This window comes from Myiozetetes cayanensis, unplaced genomic scaffold (assembly GCF_022539395.1).
Source record: "Myiozetetes cayanensis isolate MyiCay16 unplaced genomic scaffold, myiCay2020 scf10, whole genome shotgun sequence".
Taxonomy (NCBI): domain Eukaryota; kingdom Metazoa; phylum Chordata; class Aves; order Passeriformes; family Tyrannidae; genus Myiozetetes; species Myiozetetes cayanensis.
In genome coordinates this window covers 30,025,164-30,050,854 of record NW_026086605.1, presented here as the reverse complement: position 1 = coordinate 30,050,854, position 25,691 = coordinate 30,025,164, and the positions used below count along the sequence as shown (strand labels likewise).

The following is a 25,691-nucleotide window of genomic DNA, read 5'->3' as shown; positions in this document are numbered from 1 at the left end:
TTCATGTTTAATCCCTTTTAGCACTCAAGGGGAGAGTGATTGTGGGCTTCTTTTCATTCCCAGTTACTTTCTAATCAGAACAGAGGATATTCCTGTAGAAGGTCTCTCCTGGCTTCACTTGGTAGCTTTCTGACCAGCTGGAATGTTCCTTTGGCTGCAGTATATTCACACTCCCAGTAGGATTTAGTAGATCCTACACAGAAGCTGCAGATCTAATGAATAAGTCTCATCAGTTCCCATATGATGGAAATTCCAGCAAGCTTTAAAAGGAATATTTTGACTGGAAAGATATTTGCAAGATATTGCAGCTCAGTTTGTTTTCAGTTATACAGTACTTGCATGAAGCACACGAGAGCAAGAAATGGTGTGTGTTGTTAAGCTGGTTTGAGGTGCCTTTGCGTGACTGTGTGACCTGACTGATGGAATTACCAGCAGTCCCCAACCACACGCTCTCTGTTCACAGCACCTGGCTCTGGGCTGAGCAAGAGATTCTGGCTCTGTGCCTTTTCACACAGTTCAGTTTGCTGGCTGAATACAAGCTGATTGCGGCAATTGGATTTGGTCTCAATTTTGGGATAAAAAAAAAGAAAGGTCTAGCTTTTTCAATGAAAGAAAATGAAGATTGAAGGAAGTGCAGTCAGTACCTTGAGATAGGTGGTAATCTTGGGGCTGTCTGCTCCTTGGGCTCTTTGGCTGTCTTCAGTCTCAGCTTGTCTCTGCTGTGTAGGGATGGGGAAGGAAAGGAGGGGTGATTATGGAGCTCTAAGGTGAAATAATGGCTTTTTCATAGCACACCTGTTTTTTTCCAACCAAGCTTAAATCCAAGACTGAAGTAAGAAATTTCAAAATTTGGTTATCAAACAACACTCAGATCTCACTTAGCAGTCCTGCATATTCTCACATAAGGAATGAAATGGCTTTATTTCCAACCAGACAGTTTAACAGAGCTCCCTAACCATTTGGTCAAGAGCTGCCATGACAGCCTCAGTGATTGTCATGTTGGAGTCTGGGTGGCTTCCTCAAGTGCATGGGAATTTCAGGAAGTATCAGGGGATTTAGAAAATATACTGTAATTTAGTAAGTGGAATATGCTGTAAGTTAGTAAGTGAAAGGAATAAATCTCATTTATTTTCTAACTGATATTTTCTATTCTAAGAATTTTCTGTTCTGGTGTTTATTTTAATTTGTGAAAAATAAAATCTCGAGATTGCCAAGCTCAGGAAACAGTTAAAGTCCAAGCTTCTCCCACATGTATATTGTCAAGTAGTTGATGTCTGCCTAGTGCTCTTTCCACATGAGCCTTTTGGCTCTTATCTCTCTGCCAGACTGCACTTCCCAGACCATTTTGTCTCTAAGTAGCAGCAAAAGGAACTGAATTAACAAACTAGGAATTTTACCTTATTTTAAAATCAAAGTGTATTACTTCACTGTGGATATCCAGCAACCTTGACTTGTGTCCATGCATGCAAGGTATCTCTCTATTTCCTCAGATTTTCCTCTCACATTTAAACACTATGATCTTACAGATTGTTATGTGATAGCCAGAAGAAATGGCATACAAATAAGCAGGTGGAAAAAGGTGCTTGCGATTTTCAGTGGATGGTCAGAACACAATGTAATTATGCCACTGTCTTTTGGTGACATTTACTTTTCCCTGACTCAGGTTCATGTGTTCATACCATGGTGCCAGACACACTGTTTTATCCACAGGAAGTTTGGATCCCTGTCTCAGTGGTTCTGTTGTGATTTTGACTTTATTGTTAAAAGTGACTCTACTCCAACCATCATTTATTCATCTTAAAATGGGGGAGGGCTTTTTATTTCCATCTGCTTGAGAGTAAACATTTTTTTTCATTGGATGTATTAACTGAAAAAACAACTCCCCTGAGTGTTAAGAAAATGTATAACATTGAGTTGAAATGACCAGTATTTCTATGTCATCAGAATATTTTGATCCTTGACAGCACAGGGATATAAATTAGAAATTCCTTTTGTTGATTTTAAACTCGTTGTGCAGCAATTTCAGTAGTAGAGCTTTTAAGCTTTTCAGCTGCCTGGGAGAAGGAGGTACTAAGACCTGCATTTTATACTTTGAATGCTCTTGAGATGATACATTTAGAATAAAATTAATGCTTTTGTTAACATTTAGATGTTTTACTTTTAAAATGTCTGTAATACATTATATATAGCATCTAAAATAATCTAATTGGAAATGTACTTCTATCTGCTTTGTAAATGTGCAGTGCACTTCCTTTTGGAAGGGCTCTTGGGTGGGTTGTGCATTTTAAAGTCTTTTGAGAAGTTTTATCTGTAGAGAATTTAACATGAAGTAAGAAGAAATGTGTAAATAGGCCTATAAAAGGTGCCTAAGTTCATACTTTTATTTGTGTGTTTAAAATATTTACATGTCTCCTAAATTTTTAGTTGCAACATGAGAAAGCTGAACTGGAGCAGCATTTAGAGCAGGAACAGGAATTTCAAGTGAACAAACTGATGAAGAAGATTAAAAAACTGGAAAATGATACAATTTCGAAGCAGCTCACCCTGGAGCAGGTAATTCCTTCCTTTCAGAATGATATGACTGAGAAGAAAACAAGTGCTTCTTTGTATTAGATTTGACTTAATTTTTTAAGTATATAAGAAACTGGGCAATATCAAAAATACAGAAAAGTCAGTAGTTTTACTTTCAAAGTGATAATCAATAACATAATTTATTATGCAAAACTGTGATTATTTTTTTCCATGGCCATTATAACTTCCACTTGTGCTGCTGGTGAGAAACACTGTCACTTCTGATGGTGGTTAAGCACAGCTATGAACCTCCTGTGTGTGGTCTCATTGTGCTCCAGGTCACCTTGTTGTGGCAGCTTGGAGAGCACAGGACTGGGACTGGGAGACATCAGCTGTGTGTGTTCTTCAAAAGATTTGGCTACATCCAACTCCCTTTCTCCCCAGACAGTTGTGAAGATTGCAGAGATAAACCCCCACTTGTTTTGGTCATGTTTCAAATGCAAGTTTAGACATTGGGAGTGCTCTTATGTCTAATTTTAGGCATGTGCATCAGAGCATCTCAGTGGTGTTAATAGGAGGCCTTTTGACTTAAAAGGCAAACTGATGAAACATGTAGGCTTGTTAAAAGAATTTCCAATTTTTCTGACCTGTTGAGGTCCAATAATCTGGGTGATGTAAATCTAGTGCATTATTTCTGTGATTTCTTTTGCTGTGGAACTTCTTTGTTGCTGGTAATCTGAATTTCTACCAGTTTTGTCTGGTTCTCCTATATCTGTTGGCATGGATAAATTAATTAATGGCTATATAAATTATCAAATGGGTTTTCTTGATTCTTATGCTAACATTCTGTATGGAGGAACCTATGGAACAAATTGAAAAATAGAAAGGTAGGAAGATGTAGTTGCCAGCAAATCCATAACCAGCATGGAAATTAGCATGAGATTGAAATAACTCTCTTAGCCACAAGGTGGTGGTGGCCACCACTTAATCCAAATGCAAAGTAAGCTGAACATACTAGGCTGTCGAAGTCTTTGAACACAAGACACAGCTGAAATCTTAATGGTATTTTTTTTGTATCATTTTTCTGGGCAGACAGACTTGTGAAATCATAAAATTTGATACTTGTTGCTACATTTAGATATCAGTGATATATTGTTCAAAAACCATAGATGCACAAAGGTCTTCCTCTCAAATATGTGATCTTGAAAACTTACTTTGTTTGTGAAGATGTTACATTTGGCCATCAGTCTTGCTTTGAAATTCCACATGTATGTATATATAATGCAACATCTGCCTTTGTTTCCTCTCACTGTAAGGTCTAGTAAATCTCACGTTTCTTTGGACTTCACCATGCTTTCTTCCCTTGCACAAATAACAAAAGTTTACTGTGCTAATTAACGAGCTGAAGCAGCAGCCTTTGGTTCTGTAGCTACCAAGAAGCAACCACAAGTTGTGAGCAGAGCCATGTTGCCTTTATGGGCAACACACAGGGAATTAGAGGAGAGATTGCTACCACACTTCCACATAACCTTTGGAACACCTGTTAAACAGGGCTTGGAAGGAGGACTTCAGCAATGCTTTGAACTGGGCTGCAGTAGTAGATCTGTCACTAATCAGTGAGCAGATAATTACAACATGTGTTCACTAAACTATCATTTTTAAAATAGAGAACATCTGTGCTTTGTCTCCTTTGCTTTTTTTCATCTGAACTGCTGATGCCACAGTTGATCAATAGTTTGTAGCAGTAGTGGTTGCATAGAATGTTATTCCTTAATAAAAAATTGAATTGGATTTTAGGGTTCAAATGTGACCTGAAATAATTTGGCAGCTTGAAGTCAGCAGAACATTCTTCTCTGAAGGCTAATGGCAGAGAAATTTGCAACATGTGACTGTTTCATTAACTGAATGGCTCAGTTAAAATGAGCAGTAATGTTCTGTGTACAGTTCAGTGGTTTGATAGGAAATAAATAGCTGTCAGTTTTGTCCTACAGAGGCCAAGTGTGTGTAGTCTTGCTGTTGCTATTTTTAAGTGCTTTTCTAATTCATACAGTACAGTGAGAAACTAAAATGGATGCAGTTAGGAGATGAAAACTAAGAACTGAACTGCTAATAGAACACAAAATGTGTAAAATCTTAAGGAAGGATTTTCTTGGAGAGCAGCAGAGAATTAAAGCTACCAAGGGGAAGGGGCAGATAAGAAGCAGAGAAGTTGTTTGGTGTAGTGGGCTTAGGGCAGAGATCAGCATATTCAGCTGTCACTGATTTGGAAGATCTCCATTTCAGGAGGGAACAGTTGTGCTTGTTAATCAGTTGTCAAGAAAATTGAAAATCAGTAATCCAGGAATACACAGACAATGGATATTTTAGCTGTATTTTAAAGTAAAGTAAGTGCATGTGTGAAAGAGTTGTGAAAAGAAACATAATTGAGTGGTCAGGAAGGTTAGAAGGATTTTTTCCTCTGAAAGGAAGGTTAAGGTCTGAAAAAGCATGCAGTACTTCCTTGTTTCCCTGTTCTAATGGTAAAAATTAAATGATGTTTGATTGGAAAGGGACTTTGAACCCATGTGGAATGACATTAGTATTGAAAGAGCTGCTGGCTTGGTCCTGTGATATAAATCCCATCCTGCTTATTGTAGTTCAGAGTATTATCACATTTTTCGAATATTATCACATTGTTAACAGATTAATTGAGCGGAGTATGTTTCAAAGGACACCTGAAACTATCCAGTACAAAGCCAAATACAGCAGTTCTCTGAACTCACAGCTCTGATGAGGATGCTGCAGTTGCATCTTCTGTAGGTTCAGTTCAAAGTGTTCATCCTCAGAGCTTTGGTATCCTCACAGTGGGAGGAACTGGGACAACACTCAAGATCAGGAAAGGAAGATACTTGTTTCCAGTACGTTTTCATATTGCTGGGAATGGAGTTTTAGATCTGTTTCACAACCTGATTTCTTTGGTGTTTCATCACAGCAGCTTTCAGGACACACCACAAAGCTTATTTGCATATTGTTGCTGTGATTTGACTTTGCCACTGTGCACACTCACCTACATGCAGATTTATAAGTAATCGACTCCACTTCCTTGGTGATGGTTGCTATAATACTAAATGTAATCTTAGATTTTTCAAATCCTTGGTTATAAATAATTTACTCTGTCTTCGAATTCCAGTGTGCTGCTCTTCCTACCAATAAAAGAAATTAATTTCTTTTCACCTCTGTGTTTTTGTGGATTCATTTGTTGCTAGATCAATAACATAGTTCTAAAAAGTTAAAGCAGGTGAGTCTAAACCATGCTGCATTGAAATTACACAAAAGCCATTGCTGCAGTGGTCATGATCTGCATTCAAACTTTTTTGATTCAGAGATTTGCTAACCAGTGTTTCTTTCTCTAGTTATGATCCCTATTACTCATCAGAGTATGTCTATTTCTACTTACAGTCACTAGGTCCTCTAACCTTTAAAAAAAGAAAGTTGTTCATTCATTAAACTTGCACTGTTACCTGAAATGTGTAAGTTCATGTTTGGTTTGGGTTTCTGTTTGAATTTAGTGGTTAGCACAGAGCCCTTAACAGATTTAGATGCTGTAATAGCCCTTTACCCAGTGATGCTGTAAATGTGCAGGGAAATCACTTAATCTCTTTTCAGTCTTTCCATTTTCTAATGGCCAGCATTTTCATTAATTCATTAATTTCATTAATTGTTTTCCTGTCCAGCTAAGACGTGAGAAGATTGACCTTGAAAACACTTTGGAACAAGAACAAGAAGCACTAGTGAATCGTCTCTGGAAAAGGATGGATAAGCTTGAAGCAGAAAAACGGTTTGTCATGTTGCAGTACACTTGTTACTATGGGAGAGATTTTTAATACATAATGTTCTGGATTAAATATGTTTATTTCTGTCCCATAAGAGATGTTTAATCTGTGAAACTCTGGAAGTTATAGCAGTTGTAAAGCTCCTTGTTTGCATGATATGACATCACTGATTGCTTAAAGTAGGTGAAGATAAATAGTATGAGAAATTACCTTGAAAAGCCTGAAGAAATTCACTGAATTACTTCAACTGCTCATAGCCTTTTTCTGAAGCTTCGGGTTTGCAGTCAGCTTTAGTTTCTTTCGTAGTATTTTACTGTATTTGTTTTATGCTTTTTCCCTGTCTGTTCAAAGAAAACTTCAGCTTTTTGTCGGTGATGTGCAAGAATGTCATTGAGACTTTTCACTGCTTCTTTAGTGGAAATTAAGACAGGGACTCTTTGTATTCCTGGGAAAGCTAAAATTAAAAATATGTATGAAAGCAACCATCTCTTTAATGTTATAAGAACTCTGTTTCGGGAGGGAGTAGGGGAGAATAATGATTAATAATGATTAATAGCTTTTTCCCCCCCTACGTGTTTAAATACATTTATGTTAGTGTGACTCCCTGAATCTTGACTGGGGCCTCAAAGAACTCCTGATCCTAAGTGAAGAGCAGGTTTTGTAGTTTTATTTTACAGAGCCCTGCTGTGCAGAAGGTGCTCTGAACACGTGATATTCAGCACTGGTAAATCCATAGTGGGATGAGCCTTTGGTAGGATTTTTGTGCATATTAGATTTAAAACCTTCTTCAAGGCAAACCCTCTTCTGGTTTAATCGATCTCAGACCGTGTGCCTTTGTACAAGGAGCCGTGGTGGTCAGGCCTGGCTTTAGCACACTTTGTGTGGTACCTGTGAACACCAGATCATGCAAAAAGTTGTACTTGCATAACGCTGTCCCTGCTCTTCGGGGCAGAGTTGGGTCTGGCCAGTCAACGTGTTCCTAGTAAAGAACAGTTTCATGCTTTCAGGCTGGAAAATACTTCCTGTGTTAACTCCAAAACCCATCATTTAGAACATAAAATATTTACCATGTTCTTGTTTCATAAGAGAAGTTCATTACTCCTGAATTCATCAGTTATTTGAGGTATTTGAAACCATGACTATATGGATAACCTTGGAAACTGAAAAATGGGGGAGGGGGGAGACTAAATATCCTTCAGAAAATATCTGTAAAGATTTTTCTTTTGGTAGTGGTGAAATGCAGAAAAGCTTGTGTTTCCCAGCAGATGTACTTTATTCATCATTAATCTTCACTATGTGTACTTTGTCTAAGAACTTAAATGTAAAATCTCAAATTTAATGAATTTGCTTAGCAAAGATCTTTGGAATAGGTAGCACTTGAGTATAAAACTGAGATAATTCCATGTAGTTGAGAATTTGTTTTTCCTAAACTGCATGCAAAAGTATTTAGAAATGTCAATGTCTGGCTATTTTACCTTTTTTTTATTTTGAATTACAAAAGAGAATGCTATAAAACCTCCCAAATTTATCTCACCAAAACCAATAGTTAAAATAACTCTTGCATACCTGTCAGAATCCTTGCAGTGGCTTTCTGGGGGATATAAGAGGTTTTCTTTTCATTAGACTGGAAGGTCAAGTTTGAACTGTTTTTTTGGTATAGAATTTTGCAGGAGAAATTAGACCAGCCAGTATCTGCTCCACCATCACCCAGAGACATATCAATGGAGATAGACTCTCCGGAAAATATGATGAGACATATCAGGTTTTTAAAGAATGAAGTGGAGAGGTTAAAGAAACAGCTGAGGGCTGCACAGTTACAGCGTGAGTAAACAACTTGTTTAAAATCTCTTAAAGTTTGTTTAAGTTGAAATTTTTATATGTTCTTTCTTGAGTTTGAATTTAAGGTAGAAGTGGAAAAAATTAGGGCAAGTTTGGATTAAAACATTTTTGTCCTGCCTTCCCAGAGAAGAGGCTGTGGCCCTGAGCACATGGGCTCAGCTGGCAGGAAGCTGCTTGCACCTTCCCATGAACTTTGCAATGCCAGTCCTTCTTTCCTCCGTGCTGTATCTAAAATTTCTGTCTCATTTTTGTCAGTTCTGCCTGGTTCCTAGTCAGTAGTGTTATATTGCAATTGATAAGTGAGTAAATACCTCACCACAGAGACAGAAAAATCTGTGTGAGTGCAGAACAAGCAATACTGTCCCCCTCTGGTGTGCTGGTCTAGACAGGCCAACTGGGATATTTCAACCTCCATATAGAGAAATCGCTTGCCAGAGGCAGTGGCCTTCCTCCTAGACAGAGATGATGGATTGGGAGTGCTCTTTTGCACAGACCTTGTGTGCAAGTTTGTGGTATTATTAATTTGTGGCTGTTAAAAGAAGATAAGGACAGCTAATCTTTATACTTTCCAATTCTGCACTGCAGCCTTCACTTCCTGAAGTTCAGAACAAGAGCAAGGCCTTAGGCTTAAAGTACTCTGTGTACAAATCTAGCCTGATTAATTTCAAGTATCCTCTATTATTATTTTTTAAATAATATCACATCATTACTGTGATTTAGAGTAAAAAATTGAAAGCATTTAAAGTCAAATTCTCACTGAAAATAAGATCTAGGTTTGAAAGTACTCTTTCCCTTTGTGAACAGGTTGAACAGTGCTGTGGTATGAATAGCAGTGCTGATAGGAATGGGTGGATGTGCCTGCAAGGAGAAGATGAAACTGAAATAATTTTCAGTTTGCTGTTTGCAATATGTGATCATTAGAGAACCTCTAGTACTGTTCATAAATATTTAATGAAATCTTCTTACTGAAGTCTGATATTTGTATTACATTTTTTATTTCTGAAGCACTTCTACAGAACTGGTTTGGTATAATAATAGTTTAAAATAAGTGATACTGTTACATTTAGAAGTGATATTTCCACAGAAGAGAGATAAATCACATGTTGTTAATAGTTTGGGAACCATCTTCTAAGACAGGAATATTCTTTTCATTGAAGGGTGCTGCGTAAAGAAGGGAGCGCAAAACATGATGAATCATTTTTAAATATCAAGGATTTAACATTAAACTTGATCAAACATCACAAAATATGTGGGTCAAGTCTTCATCGTGTGTTTCATTTTATTTAAGTAATCTGTCACAATGCTTTGTAACTTTCCATAGTTTGATTTTATCACTTTAAATAATCTGTGTTACCAGACCATTTGAGTGATGTTTGCTGAACTTGTTTAGAATTGAAAACTCAAATTGCCCTTTGATGTAAAGAGTAAACCTCTTGTTAACTTTTAATACAAAAATTTAATGTAATTTAAATATTAATATTTTAATATCAGTACCTGTTTTGCTAGCCAGTTTTTGTGAAAAAATGTGTAATTGAAAGAATGCTGTAGAATACATATAAATTATCAATTTTAATACAAGTTTAAGTTTTGAGTTTCAGAACTTGTACTTCCTCCTTTGAAATTAAAATATACCTTTAAAATAATTTTTCTATGTGTTACAGGAACATCCCTGTAAATGTAGAATAGCAGCAATCAGTATTTCTTCTTAATAGTTTCAGTCATATTATTTTCTTCATGATGTTTTTTCCTTTCTTTTCAAATTTAGGACTGTTTTGTTGTTGTTTTCGTTTGTTTGTGGAGTTTTTTTACATTTTATCTTGAAAATTACTGTCAAGCAGTAGTTTTAGTAGTGGCTGTTCTGAATTTGGCTTTGAGGTAATAACTTAGAGATGAAAATTTTGAGTGATCTGTCCTGAGCAGTTCCTACACCCTCATCTTGAAGCACTGGCATAAAATTAAGCACATTTTGAAACTGGATTTTAATCAAATGTTAACAAAATTCTAAATTTCAGATTCAGAGAAGATGGCACAATATTTAGAAGAGGAGAGACATATGAGAGAAGAAAACTTGAGACTTCAAAGAAAATTACAGAGGGAAATGGAACGTAGGGAAGCACTGTGCAGACAACTATCAGAGAGTGAATCCAGCTTAGAAATGGACGATGAAAGGTTTGTGTCTTTTAGCTATCCAGATGTGGCTTTGGCTTATTTATCAATACTACTTTTAGGATATTATAGAGTAAGCATAAAAATAACCTGTATATGGGTTTAATATAAATATCAGATTTCAACATAGTCCCAAAGTATCTTCAGTAGAATTGTATCAGAGTTGTGTAGAAATTGCATTAGTTTTAACAGTGAGGAAGAAATATTTGTACATAATCAAAATCCTTAATCTTGGTGTATATTGAAATAAATATGGCTGTGGAGTTGAGAATCAGGATAATTTGATCACAGTAACTCTGTTTTACCCCTAACTTTGTAACTGGAAGGAATTCTTGAGGTAGAAACAATATCCTTACTTGGGCCTAATTTGTCCTTTGCAGAAAGTAAAGTATCTTCAGCCAAGTACAAAGGGATACTGTGTAAAGCCTTGGAGAGCGGAAGCATTTCCAGAACTGTTGAGTTGTTCTTGATGTCCAAACCATAACATCCTTGATTTCTTTTTTTCCTCTATTGCAAGCTGCTTGCTTGCACTAACTTACAGTCAGTCCTGAGTTTTTGGTGTTTTTTTATCATGCCTTTTAGTGTCTTCTCACATCATAGTCATATGACAGTGTTGTATCTTGAAAGAGGATTTTAAGTACATTTTGAATAAAACATTCTTTATTTCTTATCAAATGCTCCTTATTTTGTTGTATTGTTTTACATTATTTTGGATTTATAGAGGTCCTTTAGAATAAATAAGTTATTCTATGCTGTGTATTCTTCTGATACTGAGAGATTCTTGGGTCATCAGTGTATTTGTTATAATTTACCAGAAACAAAGTACCAGGTATTTTGTGTCAAGGAGAACTCTTAAAGTTCAAAGTAGTTTGTTCATTTTAATGAAATATTAAGGTGACTTGGCATATATTGAATTAGCATCTGGTATTAAGATGTATCGAATGCTATATATAATATAAATTAAAGTGTTAGAAATACAGGATTTTGGTGTTTGAATCTTTTTTTATTAGCCTAATATTTTCTTCCAGTATTTACAGTGTAATGGAAGCACGGTCAGAATCTACATCTACAGGAATTACCAGTATTAATCTAAAATTGCAGAGTATGTCATAATGTTTTTTGTCAACTGCTTGTAGGTAGTGATAACCTATAAAATGCAGGAAAATTTGGTTAACTCTTCTGTACTTCTAAGAAATTAATTGTCAAGTTGATTTTTTGGTGCTATAGAGGCTTGACAGAATAGCTCCAAAGCAGGTATTTGCAGTGTAAGTAATACAAAGCAAAGGGAATGATGAGTCAGGCATCAGTGGTTAGTCTTGGAAGCACTGTGTATACAAAATACTTGCAGAACTATGTGCAGTAATGATTTTAAAATGTAAATTTTTGTTAACTTACATCTTCCAAAAAGTGGTGGTGGATCAGATACCCATTTTTTCAGTTTAGTTCTGTTAGCTGGTTATACTTATTGTTTGTATATGTGGGTAGATGAAGATGCTTTACTGACTGCAAAATACACAGCTCTCCCAAAAGCTTTCCCTCCTGACTAGCGATAGCTTTGTTTTCTCAATCCTCCATCCTGTTCTTTGGAGTAGCAGGGAAATACCTGAAACCAGGAAGCTTACTGATGGTGTGCTGCTGTTCCATATCACCTGATCCAGGTACTAGGATGACTTACAGAAAATTGTATTTGTGTAGAGTACAAGGTGATTAAGTCACAAAGATGCTGCCTTGCTGTAACACATGCACTTGTCTGCATTGCAAGTTACTCTGTGTTGCAGAGATAGCCCAGTCAGTTCAATTTCACCAACTTTGCCACTGGTAGTTCTTCAGAAAACTTATGTTTAATTAAACCCTGATTTGTCAGTTTGTTAGTTTTGTGTTGTTTTCTCTGTTGCAGCTACTTTTATTACCTGATTTACCCAAATTCAAACCAGCTTTGATACCACTATAGTGTACTGCCTGTGCTAGGGCATGTGGCATAGTGACTCTGAATGTTCTGGTTAGAAATCAGCAAGATGCAGTATCAAAACATCTTGCAAATAGTTTATGAACAGACCTCAAAGTAGTGGTTGTTGTGAATTCCATCAGATAGGAGTATTTTTAGCGCTGCTTCATGTTACTGGAGTTTTTTCCCATGATTTGGAAATAAATGCAGCTCCCAAGAATTTCTGAGAACACAGTGGTAGAAGGGAGTCAAATAATAGTCAAAAGACTGTTAGTTAGCTAATTTTGCCTGCTGCTCTGCTGTGTTCAGCAAAGAAACACAGCTAAATCCAATAATATAAACACAGGTGCACTGATTTGCAACCACATGTGCAGGAGAAGGTGAGCAGGGGAGCATCTAATCTAGACAGTGACTGGAAAATCCAGGTGGAGAGTGCATAAGCAACTCAACCTGAAAGCTGCCAGCCTAGTCCTATGACAAAAAACCAAAATTTATTTTGCGATAAAAACAGTAAGTGGCAGGTAGGAGCAGTTGGTATTATTTTTATCTCTTTTTATATAGCACTTGATGTCTGCAAAGAAGATTCACTGTATTCAGTGAGTAAAGAACAAATAAATATCACTGAAGTTATTACAGGTGGGGAAAAATGCCTTGCCTGAGGTTCTGATCTGTTCAGTTTATCACAGTGAAGTGTGGGAGGTGTCTTGCAACACAACCTGGAAGTACCTGTAGTGAGAAAAAGTCCTGGGTTGAAAATCTCTTTATTCCAGTGGCAAAAGGCAGGATGAGCAAATGGTTAAATGTTGAGACCAGGGGGATTCAAGTAGGAAACTGGGCATGTTTTAATCATATGGTTGACGGGCTGTTGGAATAAATTAGTACTTTAATGATTTTTTCCCCCCCTTTTCATGATTTCAGATTAGTGCTGAATGTCTTTCTGGAAGATACACTCCAGCCAGATGATCTATTGAGTCCAATATAGAAATTATGTGTAAAGTGCAACAATGTAGTATAGGTCAGTTTGGATGGCATGGTTTATATCTCTGACCTTAATATGTATTATTCTAATCTATGCAACTTATATGTTTTTACCTGCAAATGACTTAAGATAAGTCCAGCTGTCTCCACTGAAAGTTAAGCCAGTATCAGCAGTGATAAGAGTTCCTGTCATGACTTCCTAAAGGTGACTGGTCCTTCATTAATCTGATGTGATTCTTATGGGAATTGAAAAAATCACAGTGAAACAGTTACAACATGACACATTTTAAAAGGTTTGATCTAATTATTCTTTGCCTTTTTTTGTTAGATATTTTAATGAGATGTCTGCACAAGGATTAAGACCTCGCACTGTGTCCAGTCCTATCCCTTATACACCCTCACCAAGTTCTAGCAGACCTATATCACCTGGTAAATATTTAACCCAGTTTCTAAAATTATTGTATGCATCACATAGTAACGTGCCCTATTAATATATTTAGGTCAGTAGCCTTTCAAAGCTAGTTTGGAGGAAAAAATCCTGCATCATAAATGCAAGAATAGTTTTGCCTCAGGGGTCTTCTAGCGCAGCATGTTTTGGGATGGTGAACATACATATTTCAGATTTGTGTACAGATGTTAAAGGTCAGTGTAGCTATCACACTTGAACTTTTATATCTTTTTTGCTCTCATTTTCTCTCTTGCTGTCTTGTTTTTTTCCTTCCTCCCCCCACAAGTTTCCCAACAGGACACATAATTCAAATGGATTTCTAGGGTTTGATGATGAACTAGTAGTGAGACTGCTGTTGTGTTCTGAATCAAAACTTCTTAGACAAGTCCAATCTTGAACGTGTTGGGAAAAAGTCAATTTTCATTTCTCTTTAGTAGAGAAATGGCTTTTATACTTCTACTATTTTCTGTTATTAAACAATAACTATAAAATCAAGAATTCTTGTCTCAGGTGCTTTGTATAATGGAGGCAAACAAACCTTTTCTGAGTTTCTAATTACTAAATGTATTTTAAGTCGAAGGAAGCGTATTTGTGTTACTAACACATTTATTGACTGAAATTTAAAAATCCCTTAAAATTGCACTTGGACATTCATTAGATGTTGGCTGTGGATGTGATATAGCAGTCACAAACTCACTTGTACATAATGAAGGGAATCCTGTGTGCCCTACTTTCCCAAGTTCACCTTTAGGACCTGCTGGACAGAGTCCCACATGGTGAGCAAGTGAGATGTGCTCTATATTGGCACGTTCTGCAAGATGGGAATAAGACATTTTGTTGCACAGGTCTGCTAGAACATATAAAATGTCTTTAAATTGTTTTAATTTTCAAACTTAGCTTTAGTTTTTCAAAGGATTCTGAATGGCTTGTGTTCAGGTATTGTAAAAGGAGTGAGTGTGTGTGAAAACTGGCTACGGCCAGAAGCTGTGCTATGAGCTTTCAGGAGTTTTTTGCTCTTCTGCAACGAGCCAAATCACTTGACTTTAAAAGTTTTGCAAGATATGTTACCAAGAAAGTGATACATGTTTCCTTATCCATTTCCTGTAAATGGCTGTACAGAAATGCAGTCTTGCCAGCAGCTGTTCTGGGGTGACCACTGCGGGCGTTTGTGGTTATCTGTGTGCAGCCTGCATAACAGCACAGTGCTCCACTGCACACTGTGTCTGCAGGCCACACAGTGGTTACAATTACAGCTCTGTGGGGGACAGATTAGCTGGGAACTGGCAGACTTGCATCTTTGAGTACTTAGCAATGCACCCTGTTTAGATGCTGGTGCGTCAGTGCAGGAGTACTCTGTTCCTACACTGGGACTGAAGCACACTCCTTGCTCCCTGTGGACTTTACTTCCCATCAGAAGTTGATACAAGAGTGCAGTGTTCTAGTGGGAATTACATCCCACAGGCAGGGATGCTGAAATACAGTCTGAATCAGAGTTGAAAACAGCACAGCTGAAGTGGTAGTTTCTAACAGAGTTCCCGAGTTTGGAAATTTTATTACAGTAGATGTCCCAGGCCAGCACTTCTGCACAGGCAGCTACATTACTCTCCTTTGCATCTGGTAAATTAATATCCACAGCTGAGAAGTTTCAGACTTTAGAAAAATAGAAGCAGCAATTTGATAGAAAACTAATGAGATCAATAGGGAATTCTGTAGAACTGTCTGGGATATATGAATGCAGTAATGGATGAAAACGAGTCATTTTTGAGAGTACTTTGTATCTAAAGCAGCACAGTAAGACAGTGTCAAAAGCATCAGCACAGAATAATACAACAGTTGTATTTTGCATCAGGTAACTGCATGGCTTGGCATGTTTCATTTGGGAAATGATGTGCCTAAGTGTGTGGAAACAGTTTGTACTGGTTAGAAATGTTATAATTTCATGTGGATAGCTGGTCAGGTTTAATGGTCAGATTCTGGCTCCTGATTCCCAGAGCCTTTTGTGCTTGGGATGCTACTTTTGAGGACTCTTTGAAGCTGAGAGAACTTCTGAGTTTTCTAGCACAGTGCATGGAACTTTGAAGACAGTGTAATTATTGCTACTCCTGGGCAGCTGGGGATTAGCTGGTCTAATTACCAGTTAGTCTTCAGTGAAGATAAACTGTTTTATGCTTTGTAGCTGGGCTAGATAGAGATTTTGGGCTGCAGAGAGGAGCTGCCTGTTTTCACATCTTTGTCTACCATATAGACTTGTATTTGTAAAGCTTGTGGAGGTGGATTATCCCAAAGCAGTTCAAAATTGTTATGTTACAAAGGTTGACTTGAAGCATATATTTTGCCTTTTATTTCTAGGCTCTTACCTCTGACTTGCAACACATTGTCACCTCCCTGAACATTGTTTCTGTCCTTGTGCTTACAAAAGTACTTAAATATAACATACATGCTCTACAGGCAATTAGATTGTGTAGTCAGAGCAGATTAATTTTGTTGTTACTCTGTAGTGGCAGTTATTCCATTACAGTCACTCATAATTTGCACCAGACTTACATTGGGGATGCAGCAGAATCAAACAGAATTAAAGGAAGCAAGAGGAGTCTGTTTGCTTATATGACTTTATTAATGGTCTGAGGCTTGTTCTGTTTCCTCCCCAAGGTCTTGTCTCATCTGTTGCAGGGAGGAACAGACAGCTGCAGTCAGGGATGATGCTGGGTGTTGGTGCATGCTGTAGCTGCAGTGGCACTGTTCTCAGGTGTGAGAACTGTTAAATCCAGCGCTGTTATAAAAGTTTGAGACCTTCAGAAATTTTTGTTGGTCATTATTTTCCAAAGCAGTTGCTTGTGTCTAGTACTAAACAGCTCAGAAAAGTCGTGTCTTCTGCCTTACTGATATTTTTGTCAGAAAGCAGAAACAAGCTAAAGGTTTTGGAAAATGTGCCCTCTTGATAAATACTCAAACTGTTCAGAACACTTCAAGGTGTGGACTTGAATCATTTAGCAGTTGGTGTTTCTGTTTACCTTGGTTAGCTATACAGGTACTGTGCATTTTTATAATCAAGTTCTTATAGAAAGGTAATACTTAGATGAAAGAATTAGATATTTGCACTTTTGAATGTTAGGCTTTACTTAATGTGGATAAAATTAGTTATAAGTTTAAATGTTAGCTGTTAGCCTAGTCCAGCTAGTAACAGTTCCCAGACTGTTTTAATTTCGCACCCCCAAAGATCTTTAAAACACTGAGGCAAAAGAGGAAGAAGCCTCAGTGCAGATCTGGTATGCCATATTTTTTGTGGAATTTCATAGTGGCCCAGTGCTAGAGGGCTGTTCCAGACACAGCCTCTCTGCTTGTCCAGACTGTATGTTATTCAGGGAGCCATTTCCTCTGTGGAGAGATGGAATGCTGGATGGAAATAACTGTGAACGAAGCTACTAGAGGAGCCTTACACTATTTATCTTAAGTGAAAAGATGGGTTTAACACTGTGTAATGTATGTTTGAAATATTTGGTAGTATGCGACAGGAAAAGAAAACAATTTCACATCACACTTTTTAGTATTATGAATATTTTTTAGATATCTAATCTGCAGGAGTTACCAGTTCTTAACCTATCATTGGTTCAGAACCAAAAAATTTTTAAAAAACCCTCACACTTTAGTTTTTAATATGAAACAAGAATGTTGATGTTACCCTGTTTTAACAATTCTAGGTCTGTCGTATGCAAGTCACACAGTTGGTTTCACACCACCAACTTCACTGACTAGAGCTGGAATGTCTTACTACAATTCCCCAGGCCTTCATTTGCAACATATGGGACCATCCCATGGTATTACAGTAAGTATTTAAAATAGTAAATACTTATTACCAATATAGTTTGCTTTTTAAAAGTTATGATTGCTTGTCCTTAAGCTTTTTTTACAAAACCTTTTTGTAAATGTTTGTTTTTGTCTCCTTACTCCAAGATATCTATTGCTGCTTTCTTCAACCCTGATTTTCCTCTTCACCCCTCAGAAACTGATTCTTTTTGGAGAACCTTATTTTCTGCAAAAGAATAGGATGTATTATCATCTTAAGGACAGTAATAGGTATCATCTTATGGATCAGCAGGCAGGGTGTGAAAAGTGATGTTCTAAGCTACTAAGCCTATCCCAGGAAGTAAAAACATTGCTTTCATTTTTCTCCTAGTCTCCACCATCTGACGGATGAGTCATCTGAGGTTGCTTCAAGCTCAGGTTTTCTTCAGGATGACACACAATGCTACCATCATGTCACTGTAACAGGCAGTTAACTCTTATTTTCTATTCTCATTGGCAAAGAAGAAGATTAATATAAACATTTGCTAGGGCGATTTCTCATATCTTTCAACTGAATTTATTTCCTTTTTACGTGCGATGTTTGATGAATTTCTGCTTCATCATGTTTCTTCTAAATATTTGTGGAGTTTAATGGGCAAACAGAGCCTAAATATTAACCATTTGGCAAAATACCTTATAGTTGTTGTGTCAAGACCATTTTGATTTCTCTGAGCAGGTATGGTAGTATGTAAATAACGTTCAAGGTTTTTGCTTATACTTGTCGTTCTCAGATGTAAAAACTTATTTCAATAGAATTTTTAGTACAGTGCGAAAATATGGCTACTTCTGCAATGGTTTAGGGGGTGTGCAAAGGTAATTGTTACAATTTCCTGGAGCAAAGTGGGGTGGGGATGCTACAATGGTGGGTAGAACAGGAAGGAAGCTGGAGCTCAGCAGGAAGGTAGAATCCTGGTCCGAGTTCAGCCCATGGCTGTGTGTCACATGAGTTAGTCACAGGACTAACATAACATCTTTATGTTTCTGGAAAACCTGGAAACTAATTTTATAATGAGTTTTTTCAAAGAACTTGTTCTGTTCAGTGTCTGTGAAAATACTGCTCTTTCTGAAATGTAAATTAATTGAGTCACTATGAAAAAGATCATCTTCAGGACAAAATACTAATTGTTCTGAGAAAGGTGGTGATAAGTAGCTCTTGGCTTTGTCTCAGTACTGATGCCAGGTCCCTGCATATTATTAGATGTATGCAAATGCAATAAATGATATTAAGTGTTTCAGAAACAACAGTCAGTTGGCAAGGATCCTTTGGCTTTTGCATAGAACATTAAAATACTGTACATAGTTGTGCAGAAAAATAGATACAATGTACTTGATTTGACTAAATTGCAGTTTGATTCTTGACTCTTCATTTCTGATCTCCATTACAGAATAAATTTTACTTTACCTGTAGTACATTTGGTATAGAACTGTAATCGTGCTTTTTCCCAGGGTTGATCACCTGTGGTTGATTATTAATTGTGGGTGGGTGGTTTGTTATCCCATGAGGTTCTTGATTAATGCTAACTGGATTGGTAAGTAATGAGCATTTTTGTTTCAAAAGTGCAGAAGTTAGTGTTGTGCAGTGTAATTTACATTTTTACATTGCTAACATTTAAGGAAGATCACCTTCCTCCTCCTGCCCCCCCTCGTTTGTAAAGATAAAGTGGGTTTTAAATGTGCAAATTATTGAAAATCTGTTGTTTCTGTTCAGGGGGTCTCTCTAACAACTGCTTCACTCATGCAGCTCAAATGGTTGTAATGTTTTTGTTCTCCAGAGAACAACTTGTTTTATGCTTTGGTCTTACTCCAGTGTGTGGGCTAAGAGTCTTTCAGAGAGCTAGAGATTCTGGGCAGACTCTCTGATATTCAAAACATTTCCTCCCACACTCAGGTACCACACAGTTGTACCTCATATGCCAGCAGCATAAAGTCAAAGGTTCATCAGCACCCACTGGTTGGGCAGGCACAGCTGGGAGGTGCTGGGCCTGCAGCATCTCTCATTTGTTTTTAGGTTGCTGGTTGTGATGGGTAAACATATCTTCAGGACATGTCTTGTGTTCATTTCCTGCAAGCTGACAGGAAGGAATGCATGTTCTGTTTGATGTCAAGAGTACTTCCCCTTCCCTTTGCTACTCCATTTCAGAGGAACGTTTATTTTATGTAAAAGTTGTATTGTGACTTTTACAATGTTTTGAAATTTATTCTTCCCACGTAATTGTTCTGATTTTTTTTGTTTTTTGGTGAGATTTGGTTGTTTGGTTTTTTTTGTTCCTTTGCCAAGATTAGAGGACTTGCACCTAACGTTGTTCAGGAGTGTGTTAAACATGATTTCAATATTTGTTCTGCAGAGGCCTTCACCACGAAGAAGTAACAGCCCCGACAAATTTAAACGTCCCACTCCTCCTCCTTCTCCAAACACGCAGACCCCAGTGCAGCCTCCTCCGCCACCACCTCCACCACCTGTGCAACCTTCGGTCCCGCCCGCAGCGTCGCAGGCAGCCAATTTTCAACATTCAGTGCATCCCTCCTCTCAGCCTTAGTGCATGTGCTCAGCAGTCTGTATGTCAGAAGTGGACTCATAACACGGAGCAGTTTACTAAAAGCCAAAGGCTTACTTGGCATATTTGGATTTGACTTATTTGCACTGAGGTTATATAGGCTTCACTGTTAATTGTGTTGTAAACGTTTGTATAAAATGCAGCCAGTGTTGTGGGTCTACAACACTAACTTAACAAAGTTTTCCATCAGTGTTTACTTGAACTACATGTATGTCCATTCTCTGGCTGGAACATTTGCTACTCTGTTTGGTAATACGGCATTATGTCGTTTTGCTTGGCTCCAAAGCTTCATTTTCCTGGCTTTTAGGTTTGTGAAATTAAAGGGAGACCTTTTTATATTTTTTCATGACAATTTGCAGAAAATGAAAGGCATGATGGGCTACATGATAAATTCTGAAATATTACAGTGTTTACCAAGCTTATGGAAAATCAGCACTATGTTTCAGTCATTTGAAATAACAGCTTCTAGTGCAAAAGTGAGTCAGACACCCTAATCAATGCCCGAGACACAAACTCTATTGTATTACATAGCAAATAAGCTTAATTCAGCACACAGGACACATCCATATTTATCCTGTTTGAAAGCACCTCAAACGTATGGTACAGTCAGAATTTTACACTGAGGGAACTGGCTTGTTGGAGTCTGTGGAATGTACAATTCGTGGACCTTAAGATTTGATGATGTCACTTGACATTTACATTAACCTGTAAGCTGCCCATACTGCGTGAGCTGTCACAATGACCTCGGTAAGTGTGGTCCTGCCCACAGGTTACTGATCGCTGATTCAAGTGTGCTCTTTGATTTTTTTTTTGCTGCAGAAGGCGATGTGATTGTAGAGAACAACTGATGATAATTTCTTTCTTGTTAAAATATATTAATTGTGATTCCCCCGAAACAAAGTTTGAACAGGTATTCTAAATGTTCAAAAGTCTGTTAGAAATAAGATGAGCATAGAGGAATATATTGGCGTGACAGCCAAAACTTTGTATTGCTTGGTAGAAACAGAGTACAAGAAAGTAGCACAACATGGCACTAATGAATGCTTATTTAGCAGCCTAAGCCGGTACAATGTATAAAGAAATGTATTCTGAATACATTCTTTCCATTCATTTAGCACAAATAAATTGGTTTCACTTTGCAGTGGAACAAAGTGTCACTTCTTGATATTGACATCTTACTCGGTTACATTTTTCCTGAGGTTCCTGTTGAGTACTGAGGTTTATATATTATTGATAATTTTAAGTGGTTTACCTCATATATATGGATATATGGGCCATGGAAAATGACAAGAGAATGTTTATTTTATGAGAATATGTATCTGGCTATAATCAGAGCAGAACATGAGTAATTTATCTTTTGTTTACAAAAGTTTGTTTGACATGCCTAATACTTTATTAAGGACATTTTTGAGAAGGAAGTACAGCATTCTGGTAGTATACTAACACTTGTACATATATTGTCATGTTTGCCGCTCACCTATTCAGTCAGAATTGCAAACTGAAAATCCTTATAAAATTAGTGCATTAAATCAAAGTAGCAAGTTAAAATAATGTTGTAAAATGTTCCGCTTAAGACAAAACTAGGATTTTTTCACTGTAGTTATGTAGTTTCAGCTCTGAGAGAATCCAGAGAAATGCATACATAGTCTATTACATTTCTTAAACCAATATGGGATCAAGTGCATTATCAAATTACATTAATTATGGTAGTGATTCCCCAGTCAAGTGATTCTCAAGATTGTGGCGGACCTAAAATTTGACCAGTGCTTCCATCTGAAAATAACTGACCATAGCAGATGCTCACCTTTCTGTAGAGGAAACTCAGCTGTGAGTATTGTAATTAAACAGAGCTCCTGCATCAATCAGTAGTGGGATTGCATGTGAGAAAGTGATAGGCAGTCCGAGGTGGGACGAAGGTCAAGATAGGATCGGTTTAGTTTGGCGCTTGTCCTTTTGTAAACATAAGACAAATAAAAAAACCCCAACTCTTCTCTAAGTAGGATTCCAGCTCAAGTGTCACACTATTTGAAATGTGCCCTCCTTTCTGAAGTGCTTTGAGATTCTTGGACCTGTGGCTCTACGGAGTGCAAGCCCATGGTGGTGGTAGTACAGATGTGGGCGGGAGGGGAAGAGCCTTTGACGGTGTTTTAAGATCTCAAAATGGAAAATTGCCTAAAATAATTTATGTTTGAAGCATATTCCAAAACTGAATTTGCGTAACCCAAGTTCAGCTGCTGTTATAAAGTGTCTTAGTGAACTCTCCTTACTATTCAAGTGGGACTGTTACCAGAAGAAAGTAAAGAACTGACAAATGTGTACTAAATCTTGGAAGTGTAACAAGGCGCTAAATTGGCCTTATCGAACTAAGAACGTTGAACAAACATTTGCTTGCAATCAGAAGTGTTAAACTCTATTTGTAGACTTTTTGAATAAGATGAGAAATTGTGCACAACCATCTCCTAATAAATGTAAATGGATTTTCAGTTTCCCTTGTGAATTATAGTCATGAATTATGATTTCACAGCTGTGATTTTATCGGATCTCGTACAGACTGGAGAAGCTCACTTGACAGTGAGGTCCAGCTTACTCTGAGGGCTTAAGTGCTTGGTTTATCTCAGAAGCACCTGGGTGGGTTTCTGTTGTCCTTTTCATCACTAATGCCTGTCAGTTGCACACGGCATCTCACTAGTTGTATAAGACCACAAAAGCAATTTTGAGCTGTGATGAGAATTTCATGAGCCTACCCCTTTACAACTCAAGATTAAAAAAATAAAATCTACTTTTTAGCTGTTTCAGCAGTGCTTTCCTCTCTGACAATCAGGCAGCTTTCTTTTTATATTTTCTCTTAAGGGATCTGGCTTGCACACTGGAATGCAGCTGATACTCTGTAGAGTGTTAAGAGTTTGTTTTATCCACAGTTTGTTCCAGAGAAGTTCTTTGGAAGAAGAGGTGGGACTGTTTGGAGATAGTCTTCCAGCTAAAAGCCAGATAAGACTGCTTTAATTATATGTACTCTTCTGAGAGCATATTCCTGAGGGCAGAAAATATTATCAGAGATTTTCCAGAAATTGTCAGTGCTTTTCTATTGGCAATCACTGTACTGGAGCTGAACAGAATAGGATTCCTTTCCTGTAAAAATGTTTGCATTTAGGTATCCAGCTGCCTGGGTGGAATCCCTGTGCACTTCAGCTGAATGCTCAGCAGTCTTGGATGCAATGAAAACAAGAAAGTTTCCTGGGATCTGTGCCACTTGCACCACTGACAGGAGACCATATAGACTCCATATATTTTGTTAAATAAATGGAAACTGATCATGGAGATGTTGAATAGTTTGTCAGTCAAAGAAACCCAGTCCTCTCATCCTCAGTATTGATTACTGCCTGCTAAGAGGATGCATCCAGGGACCTTGTTTAAGTTTTGTAGTGCTTTTTCTAGTCCTAATGCCTAGTTTTACAAGCAGTATGAGTTCTAATACTGTTCAACTCTTTTTGATGTTTCCTTTTTGTTTCAGTCATGGCAGTCCATTTCTTTTTGACCCTTGGGAGGCTACAGAGCATGGACTATGCAGAGCATATTTCTCCAGTTCAAGCCATCTCATAAGAAACCAGAAGGTTTATGTGTGTAAGCTGTAAAATTATAATACATGCATATGTTACAGCAACCTCCTCGAGGGGAAACATCTCTCCTCCTGAAGAGAGGGCAAACAGAGCCCCTAATTACCAAATGGACTGTATGCATAGAGACAATCTGGTTTTCTCGGTTCCCTGAGGAGCTGAATTCCTCTTCCAGCCCTTTTTTGGATTCAGATTAAAGTTTTTAATATTTTTAATTTTTTTTTTTTTATTTCCACATCTCACTGTAATAAGTACTCAGGATATCTTCATGTTCCTTTTGCCCAGCACAAACGGAGGTTGAGTCATTGCCACTTTGTAGACAGGAGGAATGAGTATGCCAGACTGTGGCCTTTACAATGCAGTCGTAGTTAAAGAGGAGTGTGTGCTCATATAGTGATTTACTTTTTTTTTAAGCAGCTGGTGCTGGTTTTGGATTAGAGGTGTGTCCTGGGGAGGAGATAAATTGTGGAGTTGGTGCTGCATTCCAGACAGCTGCTACATTAGGGAGAAAGTGCTTGTTCCTACTCAGCTAGTTGGGCTCCAAAGAAAAGTACTACCTCATCTTTAGGCTGGGATGATGTGGCTGCAGGGTCAGGAGAAATGTAGCTGTGTTAGGTTTTGTTCTGCATGTGTTACCTGGATAGGAGCCTTTCCTCACTGGAAAGGGGCTCCAGAGGTTCTGAAGTTTTTGTAGAGGAGAAGTGAGGAGTTAGGACAGATGGCTGAGGGTTGAGTTTGAGAAAACTGTGTGTCCCTGTAGTAAACTGCTGCTCAGAGTACTCTTTGTCTAGGCCTGGGAATTGCCTGTACTAAAACTACTTTTTTTTTTTTTTTTGTATGTGTGTGTGTGTGATTTCCTTTGAAAAAAAGCTGTGTTGCAGTTCCTTAAGTTTATAGTGATGCTGTCTAATTTAAAAAAAACACCACCAACGATAACAAAAAACCCACAAAAAGTAATTCCCCTTTCCACAGAAATATTGGAAGTAGTCTTCTATGTGCAAAGGTGGGTTTTCTCATGATATAACTTAATGCTGCATCTATGAACAGAGATGTTTTATTCTAGTGGTAAAACCTAAGCTGTCCGAGGCACTTTAGTTTGTGATTCCTGACTTTTGTTTTGGCAGGTGTTTCAGATGAAATCTAAGCCTCCTGTGGAGGAAGAAAAAAAATCACCTGACAGCTGTAGACTGTTCCTTTCCTGCAGAAATACAGCAATTTCCTCAAATGCAAGTAAAAGTGGAACAAGCATCCTTGAGCTTTTCTGAAGCTTGTATTTAATTTCAGTACCTTGGTACCTTGCTCTTGTATATTTAGAGAATCAATGAAGCCTCATTATAGGTTGATTGGGTGTCTAGCTGGTTATTTCTATATTTTTCTGATCCTAGTGAAGGAAGCCTGTTCGAATTTGGATCAAACAATGGCCAAAGTTCAGATTTGTTGAGCATGAATACAAGTGATGACTTTAAGAGCATTACACTGTGTTGGTGTGGGTTGGAGCTTATTGTAAGAACCTCAGATACAAAGAAGTTTGGGGTTTTTTAGCAGGTTACATTTTATTCCTGTATTAGCTGTATTATTGCTTTTTTTGTATATCTCAAGGTGTTTACACATATTTGTAATTTTTTTTTGTTATGATGTGTCTGTAATCAAGCTCATCTGTGCCTTCATGCAGACTTCCAATAAACACTTGATTCTTTTGTATTTACTTGTATGGAAGACTACCGGGTGGATGTATATTTCCTTCTCTGTCAGCCTGTCATCGCTGGGAAAAAGAGGAAGAAAAATGAGAACTAGGAGTCACAGAAAGATACGTGCTTGTCTTTGTTTTTGCTGTCTTTAATTCTAGTCAGGCCATTTCTAATGTTTTCACTTCAATGTCTGAGTGTGGAACCTGGGGATTAACCTATTTGCTTAATAAAGTTTGCAGAGGAGGTGTTCCTCACTTTGGATTAAGTGAGTATTCAAAGTACAACACATGCT

At 37.6% G+C, this 25,691-nt stretch overlaps 1 protein-coding gene across 1 annotated transcript in view; it reads left to right on the top strand.

The window, feature by feature from the left end:
• CCDC6 (coiled-coil domain containing 6) overlaps window positions 1-25,427 on the top strand; it is a 50,782-nt gene extending 25,355 nt beyond the window's left edge. The window contains exons 3-9 of the mRNA XM_050340782.1: window positions 2,425-2,553; window positions 6,225-6,328; window positions 7,984-8,144; window positions 10,175-10,331; window positions 13,580-13,680; window positions 17,398-17,522; window positions 19,888-25,427. Of these exons, the coding sequence (XP_050196739.1) occupies window positions 2,425-2,553; window positions 6,225-6,328; window positions 7,984-8,144; window positions 10,175-10,331; window positions 13,580-13,680; window positions 17,398-17,522; window positions 19,888-20,079 (969 nt within the window). The 3' untranslated portion in view covers window positions 20,080-25,427. The remainder of the gene's footprint in view (window positions 1-2,424; window positions 2,554-6,224; window positions 6,329-7,983; window positions 8,145-10,174; window positions 10,332-13,579; window positions 13,681-17,397; window positions 17,523-19,887) is intronic.
• Window positions 25,428-25,691: the final 264 nt, after the last annotated feature.